Consider the following 23,461-nt stretch of genomic DNA (forward strand, 5'->3'; position numbering starts at 1 on the left):
AAAAAAAAAAAATTGAAGAAAATTGCCACTGTTGATCACACTAGTCTACTTTAATTTTTCACCAGGAATTGTGTTTTGAAAAACTTTTATTTTGTACAATATGGCACAGAGTTACACTTGTGGTGTTCCACTGGGCCATTGAGGGCCATTGTTTCAATGGGCCATTGAAAGTGAATGGGAGAGACCAATGCAACCAATGAATGGAACAACACAAAATATGTATCATTTTAAAGCTTAGAATCTCAGCTTTTTAATGGATCTAATCACTTTGATCAACTCCTAACATCTGCTGAGTTATCCCTCTAAAACTGAGTGTACCCCCCGCAGGCGCCACCTAGCTGCGAAATAAATAATCATAATATTTTTCAAAACTATTACCTTGATCAACTTAAAATAGGTGTCATTTGAAAGCTTAGAGTCTGACATTTACAATGAATGTAGCCAATTTGATAAACTCCTAAGTAGTGCTGAGTTATTTGCTGATAAATAAAAATAAAAAAAAATCATAATTTATAAACTACTTTTTTGTATTACATTCAGCAATATGTCAAATACATCATACAGCTCTGATAGTCCTGTGTCATATGTCATTTGAAAGGTCTCAATGAGTAGAATACAACAAGCATAATTGTTTCAGGCTTTTTTACTAAACTTGAGCGAGGTTTTTCTAAAAGAAGCCCTTCAAGAGACCCATGGGTAAACCATGTATGGATGCTTAATTTTAGACACATTTCCGATCGTAACTTCATGAAACATGCTCCGATTGTGGAAAATGACACATCATTATTTACAGCAGATGCTTACAATTAAAATGAGTTCAAACTCAACATAATCCATCACTCAGAACTAAAGATATTCCTCATGGAGTTCTAACACAAAAAAATATCACAGACGCACAGACTCACGTAGCCAATCAAGGTAGCTTAGACTTGGCCTTTTTACTCGTATTTTCATGAAAATTATATTGATCATGAAAAATAGCACATCGTTATTTACAGCAGGAGCTCACGATTAAAAAGAGCCCAAACTCAATATATTCCATCAATCAGATCTAAAGATATTCCTCATGGCGTTCTAACACAGAAAATACCACAGACGCACCTAGCCAAGTATATACTCATGAAGCACTCGCGTTTGGTTTTCGCTCATAACTTCACGAAGCATGCACAGTTCGTAGAAAACTGTACATCATTATTTTCAGCAGACTATCACTATTAAAAAGAGCCCAAACTCAGCATAATCCATCACTCAGATCTAAAGATATTCCTAATTGAGTTGTAACACACAAACCCCCACATGCGCTCACAGAGCCTTGAATATAGTTGTAGCCTAGCACTTATGTCACGTTTTAACTCATAACTCAATGAAGCATGCATAAATTGTGGAAAATGGCACATCATTATTTACATGAGATTGTTAAGATTTAAAAGAGCCCAAACTCACCATAATCCATCACTCAGATGTAAAGATATTCCTCGTGGACTTCTAACACATGTCTCTCCCATTCACTTTCAATGGCCAATTGAAACAGTGGCCCTCAATGGCCCAGTGGAACAACACAAGTGTAACTCTGTGCTATTTTGTACAAAATAAAAGTTTTTTAAAACACAATTCCTGGTGAAAAATTAAAGTAGACTAGTGTGATCATCAATGCCAATTTTCTTCAGATTTTATTTTATTTTTCCAAAATTATTTAAAAAATAATGTTTCTTTTTACTCAAAAAATGAGATGCCTACTATCAAATAAATGAGGCCTACAATTAATCAGATACAAATAGAAATATAAAACCAGTCATAATTGGAAGAGAACAAGTGGACAAAAAGATTGAATCCAATATTGGGTGATAATATTGCATAATGAGTGATTTATAAGCTATTTTTTGTAGTCCGGTCATTTTTGACCGGGAACACCACAAGTGTGACAATGTGCCATTTTGTACAAAATAAAAGTTTTTCAAAACAAAATTCCTGGTGAAATATTAAAGTAGTCTAGTGTGATCAACAGTGCCAATTTTCTTTAGATTTCATTTAATATTTCCAAAATTATTCAAAAATAATGTTTTTTTTACTCAAAAAATGAGATGCCTACTATCAAATAAATGAGGCCTACAATTAATCAGATGCAAATAGAAATATAAAACCAGTCCTAACTGAAAGAGAACAAGTGGACAAAAAGATTGAATCCAATATTGGGTGATAATATTGCATAATGAGTGATTTATAAGCTATTTTTTGTAGTCCGGTCATTTTTGACCGGGAACACCACAAGTGTGACAATGTGCCATTTTGTACAAAATAAAAGTTTTTAAAAACAAAATTCCTGGTGAAATATTAAAGTAGACTGGTGTGTTTAACAGTGCCAATTTTCTTCAGATTTCATTTAATATTTCCAAAATTATTCAAAAATAATGTTTTTTTAACTCAAAAAATGAGATGCCTACTATCAAATAAATAAGGCCTACAATTAATCAGATGCAAATAGAAATATAAAACCAGTCCTAACTGAAAGAGAACAAGTGGACAAAAAGATTGAATCCGATATTGGGTGATAATATTGCATAACAAGTGATTTGTAAGTTATTTTTTATAGTCCGGTCATTTTTGACCGGGAACACTACAGGAGTAATTGGGTTGTGAACACCACACAAGGGTTAATACAAATCTAGAGAGCCTCTGTACAAAATTACACCGAATCTTAAGTAAAAAAAGAGCCAAAAAAGACACTGTTACATTCTTCACTGTTGTTATCATTATCAACTTGTTTAACATTAAATACACATGTATGAAGTGTAAAACAAGAAGGGGTTGAGCCTTATGAGAAAATAAAAATATAGGCGGTTGGCTTGTCAGTATCAGGTGTTCTGGAATGCTACTGCGTGTTCAGAGGAATTATGCGGTCCTAACCTTGCACAACAAGATTCCAACGGCAAGCAGTTTGTCCGTCCGCAATGAACCCGAATATACTGTGAGATGAGACACAATCACACTTGCAATGCACTGTGTAAAACATTATGACTGCAGTATACACTGTTTAAAAGTTTGGGGTCAGTGTTTATAAAAAATTGTTGTTGAAATAAATGAATACTAAATTGATCAAAGGTGCAAGAACCCTTCTTGTGAAAGTGAGAGAGAAATATTCTATTAGCAAGTGAGAACTGTGTCAAAAATGCAACTACAGATGATGTTCTCAACAGAATCAGTCTGACATCATTTACTGTAGAAAAGACACAGACAAATAACCCACTTATATCACAATGACATCTGTGCTCTCCCACGAGGCCTGGTGCATGGTACGCTCTGATTGGCCCTCTCTATTAGGCAACACTCAAAACAGACAGAAACACATAGGTTTGGAGACACCTATTTCTGCAGTGAAAAAAACCCTGCAGTGTTGCCTATCTGCTGCTGAGAGCGAATCAGAGGTGAAGAGTTGAAATCGCAGGGTGAGACAGTCAAACAGAACCACCTCCGGCCGAGGCCACGGTCCATGTGGATCAATTCAAGGACCATTTTCCAGCCCAAACAAAATAAGAGTGGAATCATAATTATCCCTAATTATAGCATTTAAGGAAACAGAACAAACATTAGATGGATTCAATTGCTTAATAAATGTGTAGATGAGCACAAAGGAATACTGCTGTCTGCTTTAGCCAAAACAATTCCTCTGTTGCTCAATTAGGGAGAGTGAGAACTCAAGGAAAACGCAACACGGTGTCGCCAAGCTGCTGGTTTTAAAACAGAAAAACAGCAGAGAAAATGCATGAAAGAGGAGTGTGAAGGGGTGTGGAGATATTTCAGGCAGTTGTGGAATGTAAAAAGGGTGGAGCCCTTCCCCCATTCCGGAGTGAGAGGATAAACACCAACCGCTCCTGGATAGATTCTCCAGACCACATTAGAACTACTCACAGTTAAACTAGACACACACATTGCCTCGTGCTATAAAATCATGACTTTTAGTTGAGAAACTGTTTCTGGTTCTTATGAAAAGGACTCCTTCCCTTCCAAAAACAATGAATCAGCCTCTTCCTGTGCAAGCTGGCCCATGAAAGCCCTGCTGTTCTCCTACAGGGAGCACATGAGCATGAGTGTAGCTGGGAATTTAGTCACCGTGTCTGAAACATTGCATCAGTTTTAGCCTATCAGGATCCCAGCTACAGTGGCAAGAAGAGAAGTTTTAATCTGGCTCAACGAGAGCGAAAATGTTGCGGCTGTACCATCTAAATAAATTCTTCACTGTATGGAAAAGTTGTTGAAGGGTGTGTGCCAGTGTCTATGTGGCGTCAGGCGGACAGCGGTACTGGCAGGGCCGAGTCTGATAAGAAACCCCTGCACTCGTAAGAGAGACCCCCTGATAACAGGGCACAGCCTGACGCACACAGACATGACTTTATCAGGGGCCACACAAGGGCCGAGTCAGGGGCCAGTCCACACACACCGCCACTGGGGGGGGGGGGGGGGGAAGGAGAGAGAAAATGAGCGAGACTCCTCTGTTCCCAACGCTAACCCTGTCAACCTCTTCCTGCTATCCAATTTATCACCGCCCAGCAGGACACAGAAAAATAGAGAGAAACAAAGATAGAGAGAATAAAATTATCTGCACACTCACTCTACTGAACCCTGGCTCGAGCCGAGCACCTGAGCTAATGGATCCAGCTAGCTAATTAAACTAGATGCTGTAAAGGGGTCCCACGGGTCCAAACCTATAAGAATCACTTCCTGTTAACACCTGGAATGACCTCAAATGCAGCATCTAAATTAGTGTACTTTCAGAATACTGAATCTAAAGAAGAAATTAATTCCTGATCGCTGATGAAGAAGGAAATTTGTTACTTAATTACAGGATACAGCTTATGCACTGACCAATCAGAATCAAGTTTCTTACAGGATTATATTTATTCCAGAGAACTAATTAATATAGCCACACACTACCATTGAAAAGTTTGGGGTCATTAACATTTATCGAGGAAGGATGCATTTAATTGGTCATTTCCATTTTAAATGCTGTTCTTTTGAACTTCATATTCATCAAAAAAAAAAATCCTTAAATGTATCATGGTTTCAACAAAAATATCAAGCAGCACAACCCTTTTCAACATTGATAATAATAAATGTTTATTGAGCACCAAACCAACCTATTAGAATGATTTCTGAAGGACCATGTGCCTGAAAACTGGAGTAATGATGCTGAAAATAGTTTTGCCTTCATTGGAAAAAAAAATATAGATTTTAAAATATATTCAAATACAAAACAGTTATTTTGAATCAAATCAATACAGGCTTGGTAAGCATAAGCATTTTTGGTGGTGACCGCATTTCTAAGAGCCACAGAAAACACAAACAACTTCCAGATAGAATCATTTCCTAACAACCTGTGTGAGCTTGAGAAATCCAGCTATTTAACCTTGACTCGTTCCTTCCACGTCTGTGTCCATTTCTGAACACCCAAGCATTGAGCTCTGGCACTGGACTCAGCTGCCACTGACTTATCAAAGACAGCTCTAAAAACACCCGCAGGGTCACCTCTGAAGATCACAAGCATTCTGCAAACCTGTCTCTCTCTCGTCAGCCTGACACACACTTGCGCAGTGCAGGGAGAGGGAGGGAGAGCAGTTGTCTTGTGCAGGGAACAGAGAGGGTGACGAGGGAGATGTAAGGGTGTTGGTTTTCCTTTGCCATGACAACAGCTGCAAACACACAATCCATTTGAGTTATGAGCGTTTGTGCGCAGCTGTCACGAGAACTCTTACAAGGAGACAACTCCGAGAGCGTTCCCACATTTCACCTCCAAACCCCGTCCTCTTTCACACAGCAGAAAAGTGTGAAGCTGCAATGAAAATGTTTCAAGTCTGTGCTTTATTTACACATTAAACACTCCACAATAACAACAGCGGTGCTTAATGAAATACCTGAGATAATACCATCTGTCTAACCTTCTCAGGTCAGTTTTTTGCAGCGTACCTCATCCTGTGATAGCACAGATCTGGAGTGAAACCTGATCATGCATCAGTCAAGATGGAGCACACGGTCCCCCTAAAACTCGTGACAGACCAACACATCAGCCAATTTTTCCATTTTGCGATCATTCACATCAATAGCTGTGTCCAGTAAACAGAAGAAATCATTCCGTCTAGGGTCAGCTCCATAATATACCGCCAGCTTTGCCAATCAATACTGCACATTCAATTTCATCAATCCCGATTTTAATAAATGTTTATTTAATAAATGTTTAAAATGGCATTATATCACCAGTATCAGACATTTAAAACCCCATATCGGTCTGATGTAAAGCAGAGGTCAGGAGAGATAGCAGACGCTGTGTGTAGCGGTACAAATTTTCCTCCCCATGCATTAAGTCTGAGTATTTACCGTTACAAATACATGACTGGCCCACATCACCCTGAGCTGCTCATTTGCATAGCCAAATCAGTATGCAAATACAGCAGAGATTTTACACCTAGTCCAATCCATGTGTGTCACAGGGGGGGGGGAAACGAAGGATGAAGTTGTCCTCTGCGGTTTCAGCATTTTTGAGTGGATTGAGGAGAACAGATTACAGCAAGAGAGGAGCAAAGTTCAGGTAAACAGAGCAGAATGAGAGCAGATACACAAACATGAGGCTGAATCACTGCAGGAGAAACTAACACCTCGCTGTTTGGTGTCAGAGCGCACAGCTCCATGAGAAATCTCTCAAGGAGACACTAAGGGACAAAGCAGAAGACTTCTTAAGAAAACACATCTGTGCCATTTACGTATAGAGACAGAGAGAAGAAAAAGTCCTGCTGAAGATGTAAAAACTTTTGTAGTTTGATAGCTCACCACTGTCCACATACTAAAACATTACGATGTTAATGAAAATGCCGTTTTCTCACATGTGTCATCCCAAACCTATAGATTTTCTTTTATGAAACCAAACACATTTTGAAAAATGTAGGTTTTTTGGTCCATATATAATGGAAGTCAATGGGCAATGGGGTTTATTTTTGTGGAATTATATCTTTAAAGCATGTTTACTCGTACAGTAAAAAAAAAAAAAAAGTCAATTCGTATTTAACATTTAAAAAATGTATTCTGTGAGGACAAGTCCAGTCATGAACTTGGCATTAGCTCAAGCAGAAAAACTTTTAGCGGTGTGACTGAACAAAGTCAAAATCAAACAACCAATCTGAAGTGTGGTTTCTGGGGTTGTGTCGGTATGTGGAGTTGTGATCAGTCAAAAAAACAAACTAGTTTATCCAGTGACGCACAGGGTGATTTTGCAACACGCCGAGAGAATACTAGCGCAAACATCGCTGATATTGCGGCAGATTTTGCGGCTGCTCGTTCCTCTTTGTTACAAGACAAACAGAGCCGCGTGTTTGCACGTCAATAGAGCAAGCATTTGTGCACTTCATGAAACTAATGCAGACGGATAACGTGTGTGTGTTGGAGTTCAAACCTCTCCGCATCGGAACAGAAGGAGATTAAAGCCTGACTATAAACTACATGCTATTCAGACACAAACAGCGCGTGTAAATAAACGTGTGAAGTGAATGAGTGATGATGCAGTTACACAAGCTGCAATGAGAGAAACCTGCTGCATATCACTGCCACTGAAACTCGTTCACCCTCCCAGATTGCATGGTAAAAATAAAAAAGCTTTACAAGCTATGGCAATGTCTAGAATAAACAGTCGTTTATGTTGTGCTATTGACACAGATGTGTCTAGGCATTTAGACATGCTGCACACAGTGCCTCTCTCGCTCTCTCCATAGGGCGCATTCATGCAAAACTCATCTGAATGCCTCGGGGGGGAAATCTTAATCTGCAAACAAACAGCTAATTGTTCTGATTAAATCCTTTGTGTTCAGTTCAGATATGAATACTTGAGTATGCCTGGGTAAATAAACACTCAAACATTAATTCGAAAGAATAAACGATAAGTTTATTGTGTGCAGCTAACGTTACCAACTTAGGCTAACCTCACTCACACCCTAAAATAAGTTAGGAACCGTTCAAACGCCTGGCGATATGTCATTTACAACACGAGACAAACACTTAGAAGAATAAACTCTTGAAAGATCTTAAAGTTAATAAAAAAGTGAAAATTAGCGAATATGACGACATGTAGAAGTTGTTGATTTAGCAGATTGCTAACAGCGCTAGCGCCCCACACACGAAATGAAGGGGGTGGGGGGGATACTTTTCAAATTCTAACTGTTAAAAACTGTCCAAAGCTGTTTAAACGTTTAAAATTAGACATGAAAAGTAAGTCTACTAAAAAAAAAGAAACCCCAACCGTCGGGTTGAGTCCCCTTCGCTGAAAACAAATAGTTTGTGAAGTTGTGAAACACCACATACACACTCGTGGTTCAAGTTTACACACACGTACCTTCGTCCAAGAGTCTCTCCAGGTGTGTGAAGATGCCGCACAGGTTCGGTAAACTCGTCATGAGCTTCTTCTCGTTTAATAACTGCATGAGATAGTCGGGACTCGGCCTCGGTCTCTCCTTCACCTCCATCTCCCCGACCATCATCTTTGCACACAAACGCTCACAATCCTTCCCCCAGAAAAGAAAAAAAAGAAAACACAAAAGAAAAAAATAACGGTGCTGATCAAATCCCTCGTTCCCCCTCCAGGCTGCGGCAACCCTCTCCAAATATAATGTCTGATTTTGAGGCGCAGTCTCTCTCTCGCTTTCTTTCTTTCTCTCCCTTCGATAGAGTCGCGCGATGTGGACTCGTCGGGTTCTCTACGTTGGACTGAGCAAGCGCTACTGCTCCGGACTGCCACCAGTGCGCGTTCGCTGAGGAACCTCCGAGAGCGCCCGACCCGCCTCGCGCCCATTGGCTGCGTGCACGACGCGGACGCGCGGGATGGCCAATCAGCGCATAGTTTTGAAGAGGCGGGACTAGTGCCTTAACCACATGAATCAGTGCCGGAGATGATGGACAGAGATCAGAGCCAATAGTCAGAAGTCACGGCCAGCGGGGATGATACGTTGTGGCAACATGTCTGTGAAACAACAAGTTTTTGGCATTTGCGTTTTGATTGGGTGTGGTATTATTACGTGGTGTTTTGCTCTTACAACTACATCGTGTTATGTGTGTTTTTGATTTGCAGTCAGTTTTGTGCCATGTAATGTGATTCTCTGTGTTTAAGGCGGGAAGGCACTTCATGCAAGAACTCGAACGTATTATAATGTTGCGTTCCAAAATGTGTCGGAGCGCAACTCATAAACGAACGCGTTTCTGACCTTAAAATGTAGGTAACCTTTTTAAAATATCAGTATTTTTGGTGTTATTCAATATTCAATAGTCCTTCTGAAAATACGATGAAATACACTAAAGAACACATAAACATGTCAAGTTAGCCTATTTAAAAAAAAGAAGAAGAAAACTTATCATTTTTGACCAATGGTTCTCCCAAAAATGAAAAAAGTGTCATTGTTTACTCACCCTAATGTTATTCCAACCCTATACGTTTTATTTTCTTCTGTGAAAGACACAAGGAAATAATTAGTGAATAATGGCACAAATTATCACGTCTTCGATTCATTCATTTTTATTACAGTTTTATGGTAGCCTATTTTTTATTCACTAAGTAGATCAATCCAGTAGGAAGGTCATGTGGTATGGACATTAACCTTCAGAAGTTGTTTTTAGACCATAGCTTGGTTCTTTTGACCAATCTTGACCATTTATCAAGCATCTCATTATTGAAAGAAAAAAATGGATATCAGATCAGTTTCACATTCAACAGTAAGTGAGACACGTGAACAGACGCTATATCAGGTTGTGACTTTATGCTTAGCTGACCTTCTCCAGCTCCTCCGTTATCCACATGGAAGATAACAGCTAGGTCACATTCCTTTAACTATTGACAACACAGCAGCTAATAATATCAGATTTCTAGGCCTACTACCAGAAAAGGACATTATCATGATGACGCTTTCCTGTGGTTCCAAAGAGATTGGCTCCAAATACTGTCCAGAACTGGATGCACATGAGCAAAAAATAGCTGAATGCATTTTGAGATGAATGGGAATGATCCACTTTTTACAGACCTCCTCATTTGTTGCCACAAACAAATATATCCATATGATTCACAATGCATCCTCCTATTCACTTGACTCATCCTTTCTTCATTTAATCTCATTTTTCAGCTCAGTCACCTATGTAACAGACTGACAAAAATCACCAATTTCTCAAGGCAGCACAAAAGATTTAGCATTTATCTCAGATAAGAATCCTTATCAACACTGGCACATACATTTTCATTTTACTAGGCACCACGTCTAAGACAGGCCACACGTGTGTGTGTGTGTGTGTGTGTGTGTGTGTGTATATGTGTGTTTTGTAGTGCAAGATATTAATCCCCACCTAAACCCTGTATTTTCCTCTTCTGTTAATAACACGGGTTTCATTCTACAATTAATCCAATTAATGACACTCTAGATAAAAACTGAATATGAAATCAGATGGTTGTGAAGCGGCAGGGAGCAGAGAGACGTGAGCTTCAGAGGGGGCATCAGTCATGATCCCGTGGTCAGCTCCGACCGGCAGATGATTAGAAAAGCAGTAGGTGGCATGACTGTCTGGAATATAACGTGAGCTCCCTTAAAGCACACACTCTCTTGTGTTATTTTGTTTGAAGAAAGCTCGAATGCTTTAAATATTAAAATAAAAAATACAAAAGCATAAAACAAGAGAGATTATGTGTAGGTGCAGGAACACCAGAGAGTAAAATCTGGGTCAATTGTGATATCTAAAGAGAGAGAAATCACACACTGCTGAGGTGAAGTGAAGAGTGGCAAGGGAGCGTGTGCGTGAGTGTCATTGAGTATTTTTGGGAGTGAGAGAAAAAAAGAACGTATAAACCTAAACTAAAAGAAAACAAGAAATGGCTTTCTCTTGCTTAGTGCGTGCGTGGTCAGATGTTGGGCAGTGACAGCACTGATGGATCCTGTTCTCTCCACCCAGTTCGGTATAATCTCACCGTGGACCGCCACGTCATTCATGGCTCTATGGCTCCCCAGGGGTCTGCAGTGAAGATTACGGCAAACACACCGTCCTTCATCACTCACACAGGGACCACGGTCTTCACACCACACAATTTCTCCAAGTCAATGACATAAAACGCATGTAAACACAAGTTCTTAGAAATGTACTTTTTGTATTCATGTTGGTTTTATCAAGTTTTGAAAAGAACCATGTACCATTTTCAAGAAAAGGTCAATTTAATGAGATTAAAGTAAGTAATAAAAATGTCATGTGACGTAACCATCAAGTAAAAATAATTTTTTTTTTTTTAAATCAACCTATATTTTTCAAGGTAATTTTTTGTTTTTTTTTGTTTTACAAATGTCATATATTAATAATTCATAAATAATATTTCTTTTTTATACTCAACACACCCTCATGGGAATTGGTAACTATTTTACGTTTTGATTCGTTGATGCAGAATTGTATTTTGAGTTCGAGGTAGTGATTGATTTAAGTAATAAAATGGAATTAAATTCAAAGGACTTTGTAGAACTGCTGTAGTTTTAAAAAAAATTCCAGGTGACTGTGTAGGCTATGTTTATCTTTGTGTGATTGGTTCTCACGGTGGTCCAGAGGATAAGGACAGTGGTTGTACAGGCATTTGTGTGTGTGCAGAGTAACAGCAGATGTGTTTGAGTCTGATAAGAGCCTCTGGCTGAGGAAGAGGAGGAGCGAGAATCAGACAGCAAAACCCCACCGATCTGCAGCATGAGAGAGAAGAAGATCTCTCCAGATTCCTGCCGAAAAACCATCGGCCTCCTGTGAGCCTTCTTCAAAACACACCACGCTACACACCAGCACTACTTTAAAGAGATGCCGTTTTCAAAGAGTCCAATATTAGAAAAGACTGCTCAACGGAACAGCTCAATTCTGCTGCTTGGAGAAAGGCAAGATGTTACAGAATTTTAGAATTGCTAAAATGCGCTGACGTCAAGTTGAAACAGCATACGCAACCCATTTTACTGCAATAATCTGATGTATGTCTGAGTGAAACAGGATTTCAACTGAGACAAAAATAGAGTGGGACTTGATTTAGTCCACTGCGAATTGATTGGATTGTGAAAAGTGGGCTGTATGTACTAGAATGGACCCAGGTGGTAGTTTTTGTTTCAAGGTTTCAAGTTATTACATTTGAATAAAATACAACTTTTTATTTGGAATAACGAGCAAAATAAATCCAGGAATGTACATTTTTATACCCTTAGCCAGCATGAAACAGAAGATATATATACAGTATATACACACACACACACTTTTTTTTAACCTTTTTTTACTACAGCTCTAAGGCCAAATCAATAACATTTCTAAGTGAAATTTTGGAATAAACATCAGAGCTCCTGTCCATTCTGTGGAGTTGTGGTCTGGGGTTGAGAGGTGCGGGTGACACCTGAAGCATGAAGTCACTCTGAAATAAATCTCCATTGAGCTCAGGGCTTTGCACATGCTCACTGGCTGGCGTTGGGTTTCGTGCTGCCCCTGGCAGATGCGCTGAACAAGAAGAATAGGTCCCAGAGGGCTATTTATTCCTGCTGCTCCCTTCGTTTCCCTCCCTCCCCTCTGCACTGTTGCTCCTAACAATCTGGCATTCTTACAGTCTAATGTTTTTCCTTTCCTCTGCACTCACACCAACGTCTCCATCCCTGTTTTATACCGCATATGCCTGGATTTTTATACAATCAACTGAATTAGAATATAATTAGAAAGGAGCCAAATCAGGCAAATGAGAACAGACATAAAGGAATAGTTCACCCAAAAATTCTGTCAAAATTGATTCACCCTCATGCCATTACAAACCCTGTATGACTTCCTTTATTCTGTGAAACTACATTTATGCATTTTACAGACGCTTTTATCCAAAGCGACTTGCATCGCATTCCAAGGTACACATTTTTTACATTCTCATCAGTTCTAGCTTTCCCTGGGAATCGAACCCATGACCTTGGCGTTGCAAGCGCAAACGCTCAACTGTTTGAGCTACAGCAAAGCCTGTTGCAAACTACACTAAGCGTCTCAGTGTATTTTGTCCATTCAATGAAAGTTGTTTTGGCTTTCACTATATGGGCAAAAACACTTCAAAATATCTTCTTTTGTGTTCCGCAGAAGAAAGTAAGTCATACAAGTTTGTGGGAATAAAAGTGAGTAAATGATAAGCTATTCCTCTCACCATCACAGTTTCTAGGACTCAAGCTGGGACTCCAGGTCTCTTTATTGACCTCGATTGTTGCAGTAAAACTAATTTGAGGGCAAATCCCACCTCAATTCCCCCTTGTGTCTGTTCAGAGCTGTAATTTACAGGCGGTGTGATCAAATCTAGATTGAACTGAGTTCAAATGTTCCAGAAATCTCAGCTCTCTGTTAACATCAGCTCATGGGACTCGCATTTAAAAAATACATACCAGCACCGTTTTTGTCCTTGTTGCTGCTAAAGGAAACACTTTGGGAAAACAATGCACATCCTTCCGGTATACGCTTACTGTATATGGCGGCATGATACATTAGAGCCAGAAAGTAATATAAATGTAGTGATTATGGGGGCCTGTTGTCCATAATTCCAAAGATAGTTGCTTAATCTGATGTTAAGAGCATAAAGACTTTTGTATACTTTTGTAAGCATTTAATATTGTATGTTACAAAATCACTATTCAGTGAAAAAAATAAACCCAACACACACTCGAGGCGTCTGATTTCACAGAAAATATAGAGATTGCTAAGCATGAGGGAAGCCCCCAACTCTGTGTGTGTGTGTGTGTGTATTTACTCTGATAAATGAGCGTTTCATTCAGTTCCATTCAGCTCTGGTTCATGGCTTTCAAAAGCACATAATGTTGCTATCTGAATACTTGCTATCTGTCATGTGTTATTCTGTGCACTCTCTATGTCCCTTCAGGTTCAAGTGTGCTCTTCGTCTGAATGTAGATATATGTGTGCAAGTGTGTCAGGTTTCTGTGCTTTATGTTTTTTTTATTTTGAAATTTTCATGTTCTTTTGAAGTTTTGTTTTTGGTCTTTTTTTCAGTTCTTTTGCTATGATTGTCTTGTCTTTTGTGGATTAATGTTTCGTTGAAAGTAGCTGTGGCAATCGAAGTCTATATGTGTCATTTCATGTGTTTCATGCTCAAGTCATGGATTATGTTCCATGTTAGGAGCCATTAAACATTTTATCTGCATCTAGATCCAGTCTCATTGCTTCATTCCAAGGCTATGTTACAATGTGAGAGTGTTGTGCTTGGGAATCATCAAATTCATAGCTAAAACTCATAGATTTTTGGATCATTTTGGCATAGTCTAAAATCACTTTAACATCTCCGCGCACGTACTTAGAAGATAGTCAAATAAAATGATGGGAACAAGAACAAAGATTTAAAAACATTCAAATATAAAATATAAACACCCAACAAAGAGCTGACCAGAGGAGACAGAGATAAAAAAGGAGAACTAGATAAAGAAAGCCGGAAGCTGGAGTGTTGAAATGATCTGTTAGTGGAAGTCATAAGTGGGAAGGCGTATTAAAAGCTCAAAGTCTTTCAAATCCCAGTTACCACGGATACACTCATATGAGATACCATTTGAAAGCATGATAACTAAACTTCCCAGTAATGTCAGTCTTATTAACCCAGTAATGTCATGCTTATTAATTAGACCTAAAGTGTTGTTGGCTATGAATATAAAAATGCATATTTTAAGCCAATATTACTTTTCTCCTAGTATGTTTACTTTCTGTCAGCGGCTCAATGCATTAACCATGGTTTATGAATATGAATTAAGTGATGATCACCTGATTTGCTGAAAGATGAAAGTTAACTCCAGCCAAAGAGGAAATATTAGTTATTATGGGGCAAATGTATTCCCAATTACAACAGGTGGTAATAAATTGGTAGAAGAGATAAGAAAACAACAAAAACAAGTAGATTTCAGGTGGTGAGTGTTGGAAGGTGAGTGAACAGCCAGAGGGGGAATCTCACTATTTTATTTTTTATTTTTTTTCCCTAGAGGAACCGCTGAGAAAATTGGAAGAAAAAACAGGGAAATGTTCATTATATCAGGAAACTACATTAGATCAGTGACTTTCTGTGAAAACGAACCATATGATTAGAAGAGATTCTGTGGCAAGATGAAGCTTTTGAACACAATTAAAAGATTCATATATGATGAAAATTATATGATCATATCAATATTATAGTTGATTTTTAATATAATAATATAACATTTTAATTTTTGATTTTATTATTTATCATAGTTATATATTGTAACAATATAAATTATAATACTTATTTATAATGTACTGTAATGTTATTTTTGAAAAAATTTGCACATTTTTGTAAATATGTCAGTTTTAGGCAGATAATTGTATTGGATGTGCGTGCATTTTCTACATTTCTCTTTGGATAATTCTTTACAGAATGAAAATTAAATGCAGGTTAGTTGCCACCAAGATATTTATTGACCGCTGTGCTCCTTGCTCCTTGTGTCTGTTTAGGAAGCTGTGTGTGTGTGTGGGTGTCTTCTCCGATACAGACAGCTGTGGTGCACATACTCATAACATCTGCATTATGACTTTAATGTTTAAACGTATGTGTGTGTGTGTGTGTGTGTGTGTGTGTGTGTGTGTGTGTGTGTGTGTGTGTGTGTGTGTGTGTGTGTGTGTGTGTGTTTGCGAGTGAGTTCTCCGCTCTATTTAGTTGAGGAGGCAGGACTCGTAGGTGGGCACCATGTATTTGATGTTGATGAAGGCATCCTCGCCCCCGTAGCGTTCAAACACCTCAAGCGTCTCCTGGATCAGGTCTCCAATGTTCTCCCTTTTCTGCTGGCTGTAGTCAATACCGTCACCTGAGTTTCCTGCACACAACACACACATATTAGCATTAAATTAGCATTTGTGATGTCTAAAGTCTAAAAGCCCTAATAAAGTGTATAAGACACACACACACACACACACACACACACACACTGATATTCTGAATGAAGCAGCTCTGATGACTGTTCAGCAGGAGTGTGTGTACCTCAGATACACTGAACAAATCTGTAATGATTTATCAGGAGGAGGAATATGTGTGTTTGGCGGATGTTCTTGTACATATCTCTGCAGCTCTCTGATGTCACATTAGAGAAACCCATCAATCACTGGGTAACCTACAGCACACACACACACACACACACACAGACACAAACAAATCAATACATTCACACTCCGAGTCCTCCACCATCACACATACACACAGACTCCTCATAAACACACAAGCCCTCCCGCTACCTACCAAACAAACTTTCTTCTGAGGTCACAGGCCCAATTACACCTGCACAAGAAGCCTGAACACACACACACACACACATACACCTTTCCGTCTCTCCTGCCTGCTCATTAAAGGAAAGGATGACAGGCACATGAAAAGAGAGCAGTTAAGTAGGGAGCTTCTCTCTTCTAGCGTGTGTGAGTGATTGTTGTCTGTCTAGAGTCTGTGTAACTGTATGTCTTCATCTGCTGTTCTTATTTACTGACTAGTGGATCATTTCCATCTACTCCGTACACCAACTCCTCTCACACAGGTCTCAAAACACACAGCCGTCAATAAAATATTAGTACAAAAGAAGAAAGTCTTGTGGTGTGTAAATACGCTCACCTGTACACAGACAGACCTGTTTAAGCAGCTCGGAAGTTCAGAGAGTTCAGAGAACATTCAAAAGTAACCCATAATGTTTCCTTAACATTCGTATAACCAAGAGAAAAAAAAAAAACATTTTAAACCATTTTAAAAACTGGATGTTTGTTTTCAGAAATAATTTTTCAGAACTTAACATGAAAACTAGCAAAACGTTCTTAGAACATTGTTTTTGTAGTTGGATGCTTACTAGGTTAGCACAGCTTCTGTCAACTTGAATGGGATAAGATGGGAATCACATATGTGAAAGCTGTAAAATCTGGTTTGTATTTATAATTAGCTTCTTATCTAAAATCTGATAAAAACACAACAACACTGTAAGACAGTAATAATGTAAAATATTATAACTAAATATGTTTTCTATTTTAAAATGTAGTTTATTCCTGAGATGTGAATTTCCAGCATCATTACTCAGGTCTTCAGTCTCATATGATCCTTCGGAAATCATTCTAACATGATGATTTGGTGCTCAAAAAACATTTATCATTACTCTCTCAGGTGCAAAAGCTGTCACTGGGGTGATACCCTTTCAAAAGGTACACCTCTGTACCTAAAGAGTGGATACTGAATGAAGAGTGGATATTGAATGGACCTAAATGGTACAGTACATATTACAACCTTTTAAAGGGTATCATCCTAGTGACAGCGTTTGTGATGAATAGAAAGTTCAAAAGAATAGCATTTATTTGAAACAGACATCTTTTGTAACCATTGAATGGGAGTATATTCATAATTAGGCATGTTGGGAGTCACAAAATAAAGGCTGTAAGGCTGCATGTGGTCCTCATGTTGACTAGATATTCTCTCTATGTATAGTCAATCTGGATTGGATCCAAAAATAGATGCAACAGACCACCCTATGCTATCTGGACCCCAGACACTCATTTCAATGGTGTGACCGACCGTCTGCTGTGGATCTGTACAGTTGTAACCAACAGGCTGCAAGTATCCTGCACTATCATGCTCATGGGCCACACCAGAGAAACCCGTCAATCACACTGCAGGCCCTGCATCATTCGCACATCAGAAACACAGGAAAATAAAATCAGCTCTCTCCAGTAATCCTTCCTTCAGGCTTTCTTTGCTTTCTCTTCCTCGTTCAGCATCTTTTCACCAGAGCAGGAGGAGAGAGAGAGAGAGAGAGAGAGAGAGAGAGAGAGAGAGAGAGAGAGAGAGAGAGAGAAAGTAGGGGGTTAGAATGAGCAGAGTTTTTAAAGCAAAGAGGTATATGGAGAATGCTTTGAAGAGGTAGGAGAGTTTCATTTGCCATCTGCGCATAAACCGCACAGATATGCTTCTGTTTGGAATCATGTGGAGTCCAGGCTCTGATCTATAGGGTTCAGGGGTGGTGTGAAGTTCAAGCAGGAAGGAGGATTCTGCATCTTTCAGAAACCGAAATCATACCAATAACCCCCCGGATAGAGGAAAACAAACAACACACACATACATAAATACACCTATTTCTGTATCAGTTATTAGGATTATTCTCAGCCTCAGATGGCACATCCACATATATGGACTGCTCAATAACCATCTGATATAGATTGAACACAAAATGGCAAAAGCTTTCTGAAAATAATTGCAATCTGATTCATGCGAATTCTGGGAATCAGAGTGCACAGATTTGTATCAGTCTGCCAGGAACAAAAGCTGTGTTTAGTTTCCATACAGTGAGCAATAATTAGTTGCTGGTTTTGAATTTTATACAAGGTTCATGGCATCCAAAAAATGTATCCACAATTTATCTTCTCCATATTCCATTTTGTTCTCTGTGTTATATCAAATTTTCCTAGAAGCTTTTTCCTGTTTAAAGATTAAAAATATTCCATTAAAAAGTTTGGGGCCAGTAAGGTCTTGTTTTTGAAGTCTCTTATTTGACATTTAAAAACTTATTTGGCATTTATTTGACAATATGGCGAAATATTATTACTATAATAACTGTTTTTTAGGATTCTTTGATGAACAGAATGTAAATAAATAAATAAATAAAAAGCATTAATTTGAAATAGAAATCGCTTGTAACATTCTAAATGTCTTTACTGTCACTTTTAAACAATTTAATGTGTCCTTTCTTAATTTATTACTGGCTCCAAACTTTTAAATGGTCATGTATTGAAAAAGAAAACTGTGTGATAAAGATTAAAATAACAACTGAAGTCACACTGTGTGATATATATAATCGCAATAATGATAAATAAAGCCTAAGGTGTCAGAAAGAATTTTCCCCTTTGAGGTGGAAACAAGCTTCTATACATTTCAGATTAACTCTCATTCAAAAAAAGAAAAGAAAATGTTTGGCTTGTATTTTTCTTGGCTTGTTCACATTAAATGGTCAGACAGTCGGTCCCTGTGTAAGTGGGCAGCTCTTGGCCAGATTAAGTTGCAATATGGACCAAATGTTAGTCACAATCCGGCAAAGCAACTACATCCAAATTTTGAATCTGTGTGTATACGGAGGGATGTTATTTTCTTCGATTTCTCTGTAAAATGTCAATCATAAGGAAACCCACTTCCATCTGTGTGAGTATATCTGTACTCTCTCTCTATCTGTTCATTGTAAATGTGAGATGAGTTTCAACAGCTGTCTTTTCCACCCCCCCGACTCTTTATCCACACCTCTATTCTCACCCCTCGCACCATTCTTTCTCTCTCACTCTTCCCTTTTCGTATCTAGACAGTCAGGTTGGCGTCAAGAGGGTTGTCATACCAGAGCAACTAATGCTTCTCTCTTTCTCAGTCTCTCTCTGGACATGTTCAGGGCTGGAGGTCTGCTCTAGGGCAGCAGCTGGAGAACTGATGGTTCTTGTATTTGGGTTTAACTGGACTGATTCACGCACAGACTGTTGATATTGGATTACACTCCCGCTAACGGCCGACAGGGTGTAATGAGAGTACAAACAGTGCAGCACTGTGAGGCAAGACATTTGCCAAATGACAAAGTAAATCTGTCAAAATAAACACACGATTCAGATGACTGCTCATTACATAAACATAAGAGAAAAGAACAAACTACTTCTAAAAAAAATGTAAAAATTCCAGTAAAATTCAAAAAACGATATTGTCATGTTTTCTAGTAAAAAATCTAAACCTAATACTTAATTTTAAAAAAAATGTATATTTTAAGTAATTTAACCCCATACATTTTTGTTAGGTTCAAGCTTAAAACAAAGCAAAAAAAATTGCCAGTATGTTACATTTTGTATTATTAATTTTAAAACATTTAATTCAAGATCATATTATCTCATATTATCTGAAAAACACAAATGCTAATTTAGATGATGATATTTGCATAAAACCTAGTCTGAAATACATAGCAAGAAAACAAGCTATAGTTTTTTTCTTCAGTACAAACCAAAGGTCTGATGAATTAAATTAAATGAGCAACCATTTCATGGGTGTGTGAGACTCGTACACACTCAAGCACACATCATCACTAACTCAGCACTGCATCATCTCTGTCTCTGCCATCTCTATCATTAGCACCTTATTAACAGATTATGTAGCTCACACATACATACATGTAAGGGATAATGTATAGTGAGCCGGTTGTTATAGTGAATAACAACCCCGACAGGCTGAACGGGATCCCGACGCGAAGCGGAGGGATCTTGAATCAGCCTGAAGGGGTTGTTATTCACTATAACAACCGGCTCACTATACATTATCCCGCTTATTACATGGCTACCTACAAAATAAATAAATAATTTGCCGCGAATTATTGATTTAAAAAGGGGTTATTGATTTAAAAACGATTGTATTGCTTCCGCTAAAGAAAATAGTCCGTTCCGCGTCCATAGCAACGCGCTGTTTTTCAAGGCAACGGTCTGTTATACTTCGCAGCGGTCTGTTATAAAGAAATAACAGACCGCATTCTATATTGGAATTCAGCCAAGCCATGTAATAAATTCTAATAAACACTTGTTCTTTACATACACATGTACACTATAGCTAGCTCTGACGTACACATCACAAACCATACATCATCCTGTACTCACGCACACACACCAGGTGAGAAAAAAAATGTCAAATTAGCTGTTACTCTAAATAATACATAAAAATGTTCTTATTTTTTTCTTTAAACATTCTCAGCGGTTCCTCTCACAGGTCCTGACCTTGCATGAGCTCTGCTAATGGTGGTAGCATTAATATTCATGTCCAACAGCTTGATGAAATGTACCTTTGCACCGTGAAACAGGTGTGCATGTGTGAATAGCTCATTTACACCTCATAATGGGGTGGACAATTGTTCATGCAAAACAAAAGTTGTGATTCATCTCAGGTTTCATCCACTAGTTGGTTTGGTTCATAGTTTAGAATTCTTTGTGTGAAGAATTTAGTAACACTATACAATAAGGTTTCATTTGTTAACATTAGTTACCAAGATGACCTAACAAAGAACAATATCTCTACAGCATCTGTTAATCTTAGTTAGTATACATTTCTACATTTACAAATACTTTTTTAAAATTAAAAGTTGTATATGCTAACATGACAATGCACTGTAAACTAATAATGAACAATTTAATTTTTATTAACTAACTTTAACAAAGGTTAATAATAAGCTGAACTTATATTGCTTATAATTCATGTTCTTGGATTTACTAATGTTAACGAATGAGACCTTACAGTAAAGTCTTACTAATAATTTTTGGAAAGCCCTGAGGAGAAAAAAGGAGATATTAATGTTTGAATCATTACTCTTAAGGTGTGGAATTTACAGAGGGAATGAAACTTTAACCCAATTATTTTGATATTGAGCTACAAACGAAATGTAGAGCAAACATGTGGGCAAAAGAAAGAATGAAGCAATGGCCTGACACAGCAAAGAAATAGGGGGTGTATAAAGATTGTGTCTGAGTAATCAGTGCTGTTAAGCTCCCTAGAAAAAGAGGCGTTAAGCTGAAATACACACAGGCACATACACACAGAAACGGGGAAATGCTCCACATGTAACATGAGTGCTGAGAGATTCTCATGAGTTGCTGTTTGTGAAAGATGAGCTGGGGGCCCAAGACAGCTGGGAATGAGATGAAGAGTTTTTACACCCAGACTTGACCCATCGTACTGGAGTGTTGGGGAAGGAGGAAGGTTGTTTCAGTGTTATTTAGTCATTTGCCCAGGCAACAGCTTTAGCAGATGATACTTCAACTACAGACAAGATCTTTGGGCATTTTCACACCTAGTTTGTTTAAGCACTCCAGGTGGTCTCGGGCCGATATAACATGCATATGAACAATCCAAATGATCTCACACCCCTTTTCCAGCAGAATGGTTTGCATTCTGGAGCCAAAGCCTGTCTTTGGCCAGGCGAATTGGAGAGCGTCACAAACCGGCCACGTGATTTTCACAGACTTGAGGAGCGAATGGTGATGTAACGCTGTTATGTGTCATTTATGCGACTATAACCAGACAGAAAAAAATAAACAAAACGTTGCACATCCCATGTGTTGCATAGTTTATTAGGTTACAACCTTATCAGGTTATACATTTTCTGGGCCAGACTTGATCAGATTTTTCTAGCCCGGAACCCCCTTTTCGGCAGTGGAAATGCACAAACAGGTTCGAGAAAGGACAAGGGCCAGAAACCCGAACCAGAACCGTGTTGGCGGAAAAGGGGTATCAGACCACCCAAAAAGGATGCTACTATATAGCCCCTTTTGCACTGGGTAGTTAGTTCTAGGAACTTAGTAATAGGAACTAGCCACCAGGGTTCCCCAAGGGCCATTTTCCTGGTTGCATTCGCACCACCATAGGAACTCTGTAGTGACGTGCTTATTATTGTGACTTCTATTTTAATGTCGCAGACTCGCAGAGGACATTTATTTTGAAGGTGCTGAGAGAACGCCAGAGCCTGAGCAGACATGCAGCGCCCCTCCCTTGTAGTGTTTCTGTTTTTAAAATGCTATTTAACATTTGATTTCTATTCTCATAATTCTACTCAGGTTATGGTGACCTGTTTCAGTCAGTCAGATGTAAGATACTGTATAAGTAATATGGTGGTGTCATAGTATAGTGATGTTTATTGCGATTTTTTTCCAAGCAACATCCAGAAAAGGAATCAAACATTTACCTTAAAAAAATTTCAAACACTGCTGCCGACAATCATATATCAGAATTTGTTCAGTTTAGCACCTTGGTCTATCCTAATAATTGAGGCATCACCTATGCCAGAATGCCACATTCAGAGTGGTTAGCCAATCATAAAAGAAGGTAGAGCAGCAAAACCATCCTGAGAAAAGGTCATATAAAAAGAGACTACAACATTAAAGGGGTGGTATAATGTACCACCCCTTTTCACAAGATGTAATATATATTGATATTAGGATAATATATATTTCACAAGATGTCATATATTTGTATATAGCATGTTAAAGTTGTCACTTTTTGAGGGTGAGCAAAAACACACTGTGTTTGCAACATGTAGAATGCAACAGGACATTTCTGAATGGTTAGTTGATGAAATTACGTAGCTTTATGAGTAGTTATCATCTAGTCATTGATTAGCATATTCTGTCTTGATAATCTATAAATCGTGTTCAGGGGGCGGGGTTTATGTAAATTTATGATGTCACTAACTCGGGAGGAATGTCGTGTAGTTCCCTACCAGCCGTTTGTTGTAGTCCTTAAAAAGCAGTTTCTTTAAAAGCAAATATCTCCCTTTGCTTTGAACTTTGAGCATTGTAACTTTGCAGATGTTGTTTATGCTCAAACAGCAACATTACTAACTAAAGTTAGAAAAGTGAAATCATAATCAACCACCCCTTTAAGACTAGCATTACAAGT

General features: G+C 38.5%; 2 protein-coding genes across 5 annotated transcripts in view; both read right to left on the reverse strand.

Moving 5' to 3' along the window:
- Positions 1-8,771, reverse strand: part of qkia (QKI, KH domain containing, RNA binding a) — a 77,561-nt gene extending 68,790 nt beyond the window's left edge. For all 4 annotated transcript variants that reach the window (XM_081347761.1, XM_081347759.1, XM_081347760.1 and 1 more), the window contains exon 1: positions 8,369-8,771. In XM_081347761.1, the coding sequence (XP_081203887.1) occupies positions 8,369-8,513 (145 nt within the window). In that variant the 5' untranslated portion in view covers positions 8,514-8,771. The remainder of the gene's footprint in view (positions 1-8,368) is intronic.
- A 6,670-nt stretch (positions 8,772-15,441) lies between these two features.
- Positions 15,442-23,461, reverse strand: part of pacrg (PARK2 co-regulated) — a gene marked incomplete at its 5' end in the record, with an annotated part of 113,271 nt that continues 105,251 nt past the window's right edge. Inside the window, one exon of the mRNA XM_081348084.1 lies at positions 15,442-15,857. Within this exon, the coding sequence (XP_081204210.1) occupies positions 15,697-15,857 (161 nt within the window). The 3' untranslated portion in view covers positions 15,442-15,696. The remainder of the gene's footprint in view (positions 15,858-23,461) is intronic.

This window comes from Scardinius erythrophthalmus (genome assembly GCF_964197995.2).
Source record: "Scardinius erythrophthalmus genome assembly, chromosome: 19".
Classification (NCBI taxonomy): Eukaryota; Metazoa; Chordata; class Actinopteri; order Cypriniformes; family Leuciscidae; genus Scardinius; species Scardinius erythrophthalmus.